Source organism: Strix uralensis, chromosome 5 (assembly GCF_047716275.1).
Source record: "Strix uralensis isolate ZFMK-TIS-50842 chromosome 5, bStrUra1, whole genome shotgun sequence".
NCBI classification, from domain to species: domain Eukaryota; kingdom Metazoa; phylum Chordata; class Aves; order Strigiformes; family Strigidae; genus Strix; species Strix uralensis.
The window spans coordinates 69,136,308-69,148,728 of NC_133976.1; the positions used below are offsets into that span (position 1 = coordinate 69,136,308).

At 37.5% G+C, this 12,421-nt stretch overlaps 1 protein-coding gene across 2 annotated transcripts in view; it reads left to right on the plus strand.

Annotated features, from left to right (window-relative positions):
- Positions 1-10,683, plus strand: part of LMO3 (LIM domain only 3) — a 57,095-nt gene extending 46,412 nt beyond the window's left edge. For both annotated transcript variants that reach the window (XM_074869461.1, XM_074869460.1), the window contains exons 3-4: positions 1,124-1,249; positions 10,251-10,683. In XM_074869461.1, coding sequence (XP_074725562.1) covers positions 1,124-1,249; positions 10,251-10,356 — 232 coding nt within the window. In that variant the 3' untranslated portion in view covers positions 10,357-10,683. The remainder of the gene's footprint in view (positions 1-1,123; positions 1,250-10,250) is intronic.
- The last annotated feature ends 1,738 nt before the right edge of the window (positions 10,684-12,421 follow it).

Consider the following 12,421-nt stretch of genomic DNA (forward strand, 5'->3'; position numbering starts at 1 on the left):
GCTTTTAATTTGGTGTTTCCCTCGAGAGCCATTATATTTTTCTGCTGTCAGCCTGATGTTGAGGAAAAAAAGAAAACTGGCAGATGTGGCGTTCTCATCTAGTGTGCTTCATAGTTAAAAACAGCATTAACTGCTATGCACAAGCAGAGCATTACTTTTAATAATCCATCACAACTATTAAGTAGTTTAAATAAACTTCGTTTCAAAGATGTAGAGCTAACATATTTTTTCTTGTTCATTATAATCCTTCTATGTCACAAAAGGATGCATATGTATGTTTGGTTTTTTTGTAATACACCCACTTGAAAAGTATTGAAAAACCTTTAACAAAGAAAATTTTTAAAAAAATTTATATAGCTGTCTGGCAAAAAAAGCATTTCGTATTGTTCTTACAGCATTTTATACATCTACTCCTGATGTGACTATATATAGTTTACAGCCTCATTTACTTTAATGTGCTACCTGAATAACATAATCATAGCAATAACTATGGTATAGGGTTGTAAGGTGCATGAACTGCTAATGCTTTCTGACGATTTAAATGACTTGTTCATAAAATGTTCTTTTAATAATAGTGGTAAAGCTTTTAGCACTAGATGTCAAAAATGCGAAGAATATTGGCTTTTTCAAGTGTTATTTCTTTTCTAGCTAAAGTGTGTTTTAATAATAAATAGCACTGAAAGCCAAGGTTATGTGGCTCTTGTCTGTACGGCGGGATCCAAGCAGAAGACTCTTCCCACGTATGCAAACAGCTTGACCTCTGTCTGCACAGTTATGTAACATCCCTAATGTGTTTACTATTTCTTTGTTTAGTTTAACAAGATGTTTCTTTTATCAAGAAAGGTCAGTACAACCTGAAGAAAAAAATAACATCACAATAGGTGCAATATTAGTCTGTCACTGCTTCATAAAGCTCTCTCCGGCAAAAAGGACTGTTCCTTTGTATTGTAAATTGGGCAGACTTGTACCACCAAAGACCAGCCTTTCCAAAGGGAGGTGTGCTGGGAAGTCAATCAAAGGCCAGGCAACTGCGGGGGGCGGGGGGGGGGGGATAAAAAAAAGAAAGTGTGGTTTTCTTTTCAGTTAAGCATCTTCAGGAATATATTTCCTTCTGTATCTCCAGGTTATTTGGCGTTACAGGAAACTGTGCTGCCTGCAGTAAACTCATACCTGCTTTTGAGATGGTGATGAGAGCAAAGGACAATGTTTATCACCTGGACTGTTTTGCATGTCAACTTTGTAATCAGAGGTAAGAGAATTCCTTGTGTCTGTTCCATAAGCTAAGTGCTAATTCAGCACTGGTGAGGGCATACATTCAAGTGAAGAGGAAACACGTACCTGTAGTGGAAACCCAAGACTGACAGTAATACCTGGATATTTTTCCTGGGACTGATACAAAACACCTTTCATGACCTTGGCCAGAAAACTTTTTGTGCCTCAAATCCTGCATCAATAAAAAAGAATAATGTTACTTCCTTTCCTTCAAAAGGCTGTCTGTCAAGTTTTATTAATTAATATTTATGAAGGACTTTGAGATCCTTTTCTGCAGAAGAGCATAGCAGTACCATTTGTCATTATTACATTAATTTCACTTTAATTCTTCATTTTTATTACAAGTATTTCTTTTAAAGTACATGTTGTTTCTTTCTGTTGCCAGAACTGTAATCATTTAAATTTAAAAGATGTTGTTCCCACCATTTTCTTTATAGTAGCATTGAACTTCTTATGCCATATTTTTATTTCCATATCCTAACTGTAGGTTATAAAAATCCCAAGGATCCAAACCTGACACTTTGTTCTGAAGCATCACCCATATGGTACAGTTGCAGAACGAATGTCAAAAATGGTAAAATTGTAGTAACTGAATTTTTCAGAGGTGAATACAGCCAAACTTACAGCAACTACATTCAGACTGGTGGCCAAATCCTGTCAGAGATTTCACCGAGAGCTCCACTTCTGAGTCCATGAGAGCTGCTAGCAGCTTTGCCAGTGACTTCTATAAGGTCTAGGAAATGAGAGAACCAATTATGTCCATTCCTTAATGTACCTATTATTTTCAGTTATTACATGATCCTATTTAGAGTTTTATAGCATTCATATTTTTTTCATTTTTCAGGTGGCAAGAAACACAAGATGTACACTTCTAGGGAAGTAACAAAAAATGGATAATAGTTTAACACTACAAAGTTAGATACAGCTCTAAATAAGCTTTGCTAACTCACCTTGTCCTACAGTGTATTATTTTGTTACACTGTAGTCATTTAAAAATCAAACATCCCTAAAGAACCATAAAATGTACAGCCGCTAATAAGTGTAGCATACTACAATTACGCTCTTTAAAAAAAGCCAAATTGACCTTTTTCATCATGTTGCATGGGAAATTAAAATACCAGGCAAGTAATAACCACTGCTTAAACTATATAATAATGCAAAGTAATTATAGGTTCTAATGCTATTTAAAGTCCTATATCAATTTTGTCTTGCCACAGAACTGAGGCTGTATTCTGAGTAAGGCAGACAGAGCCTCCCGTAGCACCCTCTTAAGTAAGACACACGCACACTCCTAGGTTTCGTTTCTTTAAACACTTCAGATCCCTGATTTTTTCAAACCACAGTTCTAGTATCATTATTAAAGCGCCTAATATATTTCTGTTGTTCGCTTCATTTATTACATGCCATAATGGGGCTGCATATCTTTAGTGTTGGTTATGCACAATTAGCACTTAGTTATTGTCTTGTCACTTCGGCCCATACAAGACAAACTTCTTTAATGTAAGAAGTCAGCTAATCTTCATCAGTCAAGCAAAGCAGACAGTGTTTGTTACCCTGAGTGCAAAAGATTGTCATCATAGTTAGCACTCTTGGTTTTGAGGAAGGGAACTTTCATTTTCTCGCCCCCCTCCTGAAAGCAAAGCTGTTGTGATTATTTTTAATATTCCTCTTTTACTGTTACAAGTGTGGACTAATGTACAATTTCACTTTGCAGCCAATATATATCATACTGTGCCCTAGGGCCACTGATCCCCCTGGAAAAGTGCTGTTAGGTTCTTCTGAAACAGAGCTTTCCTGGGATATTTAATAATTCTTAGTTTTGTCATTCCTGAGCTTTCAATCTAGTCTTGTTTGATTTTTACTTTGCATGTAGTTTGGGCAAAGGGTTGCTGAAATAGTCTTACAGGAGTCTTAGACTGGGAACAAAAGAATTGATTTACCTGAAATACAGTCTAATTCATCTAGTCAAAACAGGGAGCAGTTCTAGAAGTTTCAGAAATTCTCAAAAGTGGCCCTAATCCTGATTGTATTGCAATAGCTCTCATGGAGCCTAATAAAACAGACTGCCCGTAGGGTACCTTTCTTCCTCACAATTTGGGGCTAGTGACAGTCTGAACAATTAATTTTGTTGTTTTTTTATAATAAATCCTATTTCATGGATGCTCCAGTGTAGATCTTCTGTGGTTCCTATGGCAAAGCATCCCACTGACTACATTCTCTCATTAATAAATAGCTTTAAATCTTTTATTTTGCATTACTTGTATAACAATAAAAAACAGAAATGCTAGACACCTTACCCATCACCAGTTTTGGAGTTTTTTTATATCTGCTATGAAACCTCTTTTTCTTTTAAACTAGATAAACTTGTCAGTCATCATGCCATTAATAATTTCAGTTGCCCTTCTCAGGATCCTTTTTTCTTCCTCTAGTTAAGCTAATCAAAACCAAACAGCAGATTCTGAGTGAGGATAAGTTTATAAGATAGTTTAATTTTCTTTCTTTATTCCCTGCTGCCCCTTTGTATGCAAAATAATGTTACTGAGGTTTTTTAGATCTGCTCTTTTCTTTCACTCCAGCCATTATGCCTTCTGTGGAATTTATTTACTGAAGAGAATATTTTTATTTACAAACACATCAGCAATATCCAAAAATCACCAATGGAGGTACTAAGGCTCACTAGCTATTGCAAGACCTGTGTTTTGACCTTATTCCCCACCTTCACATTCTCTTCCCCAATTAAATTTTAAATCTTTTCAGTCATTCTTTATACCAATAAAAGTGCAACATATCTGGAGTACTACCACAGAGTATATAATGCTCTCTGGTCGGTTCCATATTTCAGAATTTCAGTTATCATCTACCATTTAGGTTTTTTCCTAACAGAATATATGCAGTGTCCATGAGTAGACTGAATTGATTCTTCAGTTTGCATTACTTTGTCTTTTCCAGCACTGAATTTCTTCTGATGTTCTGTGCCTCGTTGCTCCTTCCAGTCCTTTTTGCCTTCCAAGCTACCTAGTAATTGTATTAACTCATCTCACACCGATTCTTGGGGCAGCCTGTTCTTTGGGCTTGGTATTGTATGACCTTCATATTCCTACCCTTTAAATAGTTGATCCTGGCCCAGTGAGAGTAAGGCCTGGCCGTTTTTGCCTAGTGCTTTTTGTGAAAGACTCGGTGATTTTTCTGCTTTTATGTACAACTTCACTGTTTGCTTTATTATTTTTGAGTATCTACAGCTCACCATCCAGCTCAAGTCTCAGTGTGGATAGTAGTCAGACCCCTTTGATTTCAGAGGACCTTTGTTTGGGCCATAAACTCCATCTCTGAACTAACTCATAATGTGCCTGTCCTCTTTTATTGGCCTCCTGAAGGCTACATTTTCAGAGTGAGAAGAAAAACACATTGTCTCACACAGTGTTCTAGGAAGACAGACTGTAGACAGGACTGTAGACATAGACAGGACTGAAAGGGATCTCCTGAGCCACCAAGCCTAGTCCCCTGGTGTCAAATAGGCACTGCCCTCATATTTTCCCTTTCATAAAGCTATTCAGCTCTAGGATCTAATTGTTCTGTCCAGCCAGGTTTTGATATATTTTCCCCATTTTTTTCTTGATACTGATGCTTAAAGCTGTAGGGATTTTGTGAATATTAAGCTCTGCTCCTAGCCTAAAGGTTTTAGCATCCCCTTATCTTTCATGTCTCTCTCTGATTTACTCCTAATTCGAAGTTTTTCAATCTCTTAAATACCTGCAGAGTTTAGTGACAGTCATCTTAATGGTGTGAGTGCTCCCCTTTCTCCTCTGTAAACGTACTAAACTTCTCCTCAGAAGCACTTCACCTCACATTGGCAGTGGCCTTTATAGTTCGTTTCTGCAGAAAATTTAAAGGAAAAAATTGGAAACCACTGGAAGAATAAACTTGTAAACAGACACTGCCTTTCACACTTTGTCAGGTTGCATGTGTGTGACTAGCAAGATGGAGTAGAAAATCTTGCAAGTGGGCTCAGCTGTATCTTTGCTTGACACTTTTGACTACAGTGATGATGTCAGTCTGCCTTCGGCTTTCCCACTTCCCAGAGTTTCCATGTCCTTCCTTTTATTCTCTGTCGGCTGCTTTAGCAGCTTGTTCCATACTTCTGTGATATTTTCTCTCTGCCGTTTGAAGTCAACTCAGGGTATGGTTTAAAACCCCCATCTGTTGTCACTGAGGGGTGTTTAAATTAACTGTTCTATCCAAAACAGCCTTTATTTTAATGGGAACTGGACTGAAAACGGTTACACACTTGCTGTCCTGATGTAGCTGTAAACACTTACCTCCAGTATAAACTGTAAAATGCCCACACAATGCTACCTTTGTTCTCTGTCAAGTGGTGGGGAGGGAATGCAATGACAGGGTCCTCCTTATTTCAAACACCAACATTAGATTTTTGCATGAGTGGTCATTCTATAAATTCTGAAGATCTGAATACTGCTGATTTTCTCTGAGTGTCTCTAAATTTAGAATAAAAATTAGTACATTTTCCATACCTGCTTTTAAAAAAATAGTAAATGAAGAGCACACCAAGTTGAGGTTTGTTGTTGTAAGTTGAACTAGGATTCTGTGAGTATATATACTACATTGTACTGATAAAAATGTACAAACCCAGGTATAGCTCCCACTTTCCAGCCTTTGACAATAAATGGACATTTTGACAGAACCATAGAATTAGTAAACCATAGGTGTGGACTGATGAACTGTGATGTAAAAGAGTGGCTTTGTTCTCTTAGTCATGCATATAGATTAACATTAATTTGAGTTATACTGGAAACTCAAAGGAGCTTGAGGAAAGCTCAGAGGAAAGGAGGAAAAGCAGAGGACAAGTTACATCACTGAGTGCACAAAGCAGAGGGGAAGGGTCAGGGTGTGGTAAGTCTGAGCTTTCTTTATCCTAGAGGAAATCAATTAAATGCTTCCAGATTTTGTTTCTTTCTACAAGAAAAAAGATCTGACATTACCAGAGGAGGCACTTCACACATAGCCATCTTTGTTCACAGCAATATTTCTCTCTCTTTCTTAAGAAGTCTTTGGTACCTTGACATGTCCTGTACATCAGAAAAGATGACAAGACAACAGTAAGATCTCCTTAAATATCTGTTCTGAACAATGAAATAGCTATTTCTCAAAATGGAAGTTTTATACTTCTTGTGATTAGTCTAGGCACACCTTCCCCTTCCAAACAAGGTGATAACAGAGGTCATTTGGTAATATAAATGGCCTTCCTTTTGCCATTGTAAAATATGACAGGAGTTCTAGGATGTAGGTTAATTATAATGGTCATTCTACTAATATCACCGTCGTGTCAAAAGTAGTATTATCAATTTATGGTGGTAAATGCAATCTGGCATGTTAATGCAGCCTGTTGTATATTTTTTCCTGTCTATCTTGCATGCCTATTAAATAAATTGGGTGAGGGTTTTAGGGAAGGCCAAAGACTACCATCTGCCTGCTAGAAGAGTAATAGTCTTGCCTCATTTTATACTCCTAACCCAGTGTCATCTCAACATGCTCCTTGACTCCATTTGATATACATACCCAGACTGTGCCCTCATTTACATCCTATGCCAAGTCCATAAAAAAACCAACACTTACTGGAGTTGGAAGGCTCGGTTTGAATTTACCCTTCCATTTTAAAGCTGAGCCAGGTTTAAATCCTGGAGTGTCCAAAACAAATCTGAAGTCGTTGCAAGATTTAGCTCTTTGACTTCAGAAGAGACTAAATCTGCTTTTGAGAGTCAAATAAGGTTGAAAGTGTGAATGGACAGAATTTGGCATACTTCATTTATTTGCCTTGTCTAATTTTATTTGGGAGCTAGCATGCCGCATTTCTATGTTTTTCACCTGGTGCTTACCTCTTTGTCACCTAATGAGTGCATAATTCACACATTTAACACCCAGAGACACATGCAAGCCTCACGGTCACTGCTTGCCAATATGTTTGGGTTGCTGAGCTTGCACAATATGAAAATGTTTGCCGGATTTGGACCATAAGTATCGCAAGTAATAGGTTTCCCCCAAGGCACAGAGGATCTCCCTCAGTGTGCAAACACAGCCCCAGTTGAACCCAGAGGGTGTCTTACCATACAGGCAGACCCTCACCCCACAGGTTATCACACAGGCAAGCTTGTCTAGACAGACCACTGGCAGCTGTACACTTGGAAGGTAAATGATTTGTGGAACTGTGTATGTTTAAAGCCACTCATGCATAAAGCTGTCAAATGCCATGTAGACATAGGTAGAGCATTCCTGGCTCGACATATTAACATAGCAAAAGCAAAAGGCATTGACATTTTTTATTGGGAAAGGCATTCTGACTCCCTGGTGTAGCTGGTACAGTTTAATTCAAACTGTGGCACTTCTCTGAGGACTGAGAAACAAAATCTTTCAGCCAGGATTTTGATGCAAGCAATGTTGCAAGAAGCCACATGTGAAAGTATTGTTGTGCAAGTGAATTGCACTTCAGGAGCGTAGTTTTCATTTACTAAATATTTTAAACAAGTTAGTCTGCTAAACTCTGTGTTATGTTGGAACACAAAGGAATATGTACCTGAATAACATCCACAGTTCAGAGTTAGTGCTTTCTGCTGGGCGAGCAGAGGTGGTTGTGTCTCCCACTGGTGCCTGACCCGTGAGGAGAGCCGGCCTGCTGTGCAATAACCTTCTGATGAGGTGGGCACTGCTGACCGGGCGTCTCCCACTCGGTCCCCATCAGTAATCCTTGGGCAAACTGTAACAGAGTGACTGATTTGTCACAATACATGACTGCTTTAGTCCATATTGATACATATGTTCATTTAAGAGAAACTAAGGACTATTCTTAAATTTTCTTTTTAAATGTGACTTCTTTGGGAAAAACACCTTTATGTATCAGCACTAGTTAAGACTCCTTTACATAATCTGGTAAAATGCACAAAAGAATTTTTGTCAGCATTGCTGTCAATGAACAAAAATGCAGAAGACAGAAACTAGAGAAACTGTCAAAGAACTTCTCTGCTTCAAGAATTCTGCATTTCAACATACTATGCAAAATACTTTTGTGTTGTTAGTAGCCAAATATACCAGGATTGGGGTGGGAAGAATAGCAGGAACCTGTAAATTCTATAAAAGAGTCTTGACCATAAATAACTTAAAGATATCAGGATCATTCGATAATCTCTATTTTCAATCATCATCAGCAGCAGGCAGTAATCCTACAGAAAAAAAAAGTCCACAAATAAACAAACCAATTTTCCTTTAAGAGCAGAGCTAATTCTTTTCAATCCACTTTTTTATTACACTATTTTCCCTCTATCTATTTAGCTAGCATAAGGATAAATTTCCAAAGCTACCCAGTTGGAAAATAAATGGGTTCACTGTTTGTCTAGCATTCCAATCTTCACAAATGTAAATCAGTCCAACTGCTACTCATTTAAACCTCCAACTTCACAAAACATTAAAGGACTGCTTTCAATACACAATTTAATCTGTGACAATTCACCAAGATTTCTGCTTGAACATCATTAGAAATTGACTATCTGATAAAGAGAGGCCACTATCAGAGGTCAGGCAGGTCAACCTGTGTTATTTATGTAGTTTTACTGGGTCAACTACAGCAGGCACCACTATTTGAAGGTTAAATTGTTACAATTAAATACATATACAGCTATTCCCATAGCTACTCTGTTGTTAAATCTGCCGTAAACAACACAAGCATTTATATCTGACCCTAATTGTGTCCAAGATGTCACCATTTGGAAATTATACAAAAAAGGACATTATAATCTGTTACACATTAAACAATACTTTATGTAGTGAGATCCATAATTAGCTGGTAGAAACTGGTTTCATTTATTCACATCAGTGTTAAGGGGTTCATTTAGGTTACTTTCTTTCATTTTAATTGGAATAATCTGAGCAGTGCCTCCCAATATATTTTATAGCTTGAGAGTTCACTATAAACAAAGGCACGCAACCCTGCCAAGGCAGTCACTAGGGAAACTCTTTTTCTATGCATTGGCCCTATTCACTTGCTCCCTAAGTATCTTCAAGAAGATTGGCTTTGTCAGGGGGAAGGGTTGAGGGGGGTGTCAATGAAGAGCCTTCTTATATTCAAGCATACTGCTTAGCTGGGAAATCCTACTTTACTGAAAGTTTGAGGCCAGCCAGCCAGAAGCATTAACATTACGTGATTTTCCTACTCACCAGAGAAAATCAAATGAAATATCACAGTAGAGTTTTGTAGCAATCAGATCATTTTGATGCACATAACAGTAAAACAAGGTAGGTATACTGATGCCACAAGAGAGAGAGTAGTTAGCTGAGTAACTAAATTTATAATCAACTTCTACAGGAAAAAAGAAAATGGTTTCTCTGCTTACTTGCCTGTGTGTCTCTAGTTTGCACCACAATATATGTAAAGTTGTGTGTGTGCTAGAAACGGTTCTCAGAACCACCAGTTTAAATTAATTCTGGTAAAACATCCAACTGGAATATAACAAATTCTTACCAGTATGCCTGCACAAGACAAATGTAACATATCTCAGATGAGCTTCCTACTGCATACAATCACTTTGTTTTCCTTCTGATTTGCGTGAAAGAAGGACATTTACTTTTCACTGGAATATTTATTCTGTTTTATCTGTGTGCTAGTGACCTGATCCAAGACTCCCACAGTCTTCAGTGGGCTTTAAATGAAGTCTTTGGCTGGGGAAGCAAAAGCGCTTGAATGCGCTAGATTTTGTTGAAAGCACAGGATTAATTCTGATACCAGAGCCATTTCTCTGCTGGGCTTTCACATACATGCACACGTGCCTGTGTGTGCTGCGACAGACAGCAGAGGTGTGAGCCGTGCGGTCAATACAACAAAATTGTCAACACTTGTGCAATCCTTACGAGTAAGATCATATCACATCATTCGTCCTGAAACTACCTTCTTTTTTCCTTTATTATTGTAATTTCAGATTTTGCGTTGGAGACAAATTTTTCCTGAAGAACAACATGATTCTGTGCCAGACAGACTATGAGGAGGGTTTAATGAAAGAAGGTTATGCACCCCAGGTTCGCTGATCTGATGCCACATCATTAAGAATACAAAGCACTATGTTCTTTTATCTTTTTTGCTCAACGTGTATATAAGAAATGACACAGGAACCTACTGAATAGTATAGATATAGGGAGACAGAATGGTTGCGTGAAATAAAAGGCGGACTGCATCTGTATGTAGTGAAAATTGCTCCAGTTCAGAGTTGAATGTTAATTAAAAAGGTACTGTACATACAGCTGGATTCTTTTTGCTTGCTCTTGGGGTTTTTGGTTTGTTTGGGTTTTTTTGTTTCTTTTTGTGTCATTTGGCATGAGATGTTTATTTTGGACTATTGTATATAATGTATTGTAATATTTGAAGCACAAATGTAATACAGTTTTATTGTGTTACCATTTGTGTTCCTGTTTGCTTCTTTGTATTGTTGCATTTAGTACAATCAGTGTCTAAACTTATTGTATATTTATGCTTTCTGTATCTACCAGCTATTTTAAATGAGCTGTATCTTTCTAGTAAAAAGCATTAAAGAGCAAATCCCACCATTATGCTACACTTAGAGCTTAAGAATACTGTTTACATTAAAACTATTTAGAAAACTAATAACTCTAGCAGCACCTGCTGCTAATGATGCTATGGTTAAGGGTCTATCAGCACTTCTGTTATAAGCCTCTATTTTTCAGGGGTTAAGCATCTGCTGTTTAATTGCATAGATTTTCCTCAAAGAGCATTTTTATTTTACTACAAAATTTTGAAAAACAAATCTGACCAGTTTGGGATATATTATAAAAGGTGCAAAAGTTAATGATTTTGGGTGCTGCTTTTGTGCCCCTTAGGCATTCAAAATGCCTGGATTTAATTTTTAATTTAGCTGGAAATTAAGCCCTAATGCAAACCAGTGCCTCTGGGTATCTTATTTTATATATATATATATATAAAAGAAGTGTTATTTTTCTGAAATCATTTAATTTGAGGCAGGGGAAGAGAGAGGACTTCTTCTTATATACATTTTAAAAATTTCTTAAAAATTGAGGGCTCTCTCTCTCTTTCCTTTTTCTTTTTCTTTTTTTTTTTTTTTGTTTTTTTTAAATCAGGGCTTAACCCTAAAGTTTTCTGGGGCTGCATCCTCAACAAACCCTGGAAAAAAGTAAAAGTAGAAGGCACTGTAAACAGCCCCCTCTGAGGGTCTATTTACATTAAGGAAATGACCCTGAGCTGACACTAAGAGAGTGACTGGTTACTAATTACCCACCTCAGTGAACGCTTAAAGTAATTTAAGTGCTTATGTGGATGGGACAAAACTTTGAAATACCAATACAGAGAGTGCCAACATCCTACAGGTTTGTCCCATCTATACTGGTAATTAAAATTCTTTTGACAGAGGTGGAGTCACTGCTGACAGCTACTGTTGTCAATCAGTCCCTTTTCTAGGAGAGGTGGACCTCTGTTTTTAAAGCCATGAAGCTATTGCATCAGCAGGATGTCCCTAAGTGCTCATGCCCCTGACAGAGCTTACAGGTGTTTGGCAAAGGAAAGCAGGATGAATATTTAAAAAGTTGTTAAATGCATATTTAATTCTTTTCTCTTTGACACTGTAATCTAGCTCACCAGGAAAACAGCCTGCATTTAAAAAAACAACATTAAGGAAAAAAAAAGAAAAAAAGAAAGAAACCTGCTATACCCTATGTTGCTATGAAACTGAGCTCTTGTTTTTATTTAGACTAAGAACTCTCACCCCTGCTCAAGTTGACTGCCATACTTCCCTGCTCTTCCTGTCCTGTTGCGCAGTTTCAACATGTTTTTCCTGGGGATGGGGAAAGAAACTTTGTAATGCAGTGGGGTAATTCCTCTAGCATATGGTTTGGAGTACACTGCACAGTGGCTTGACTTAGAAATGGATATTTAGTTCTAATGACTATTGTTACAGTATGGTTTTGTTTCGGGCTGTGAACCCTTTTAAAAATAAGCATGGCTAACAAAACTTGACTTTGACTCATACAGGTCCTGTAAGAAATGCAGTGACTCCTCAGACTGTTCTTGCTAATTAGAAGAAATACCTCCACATAGTTTTTCAAATTAAATTTAGCCCTATAT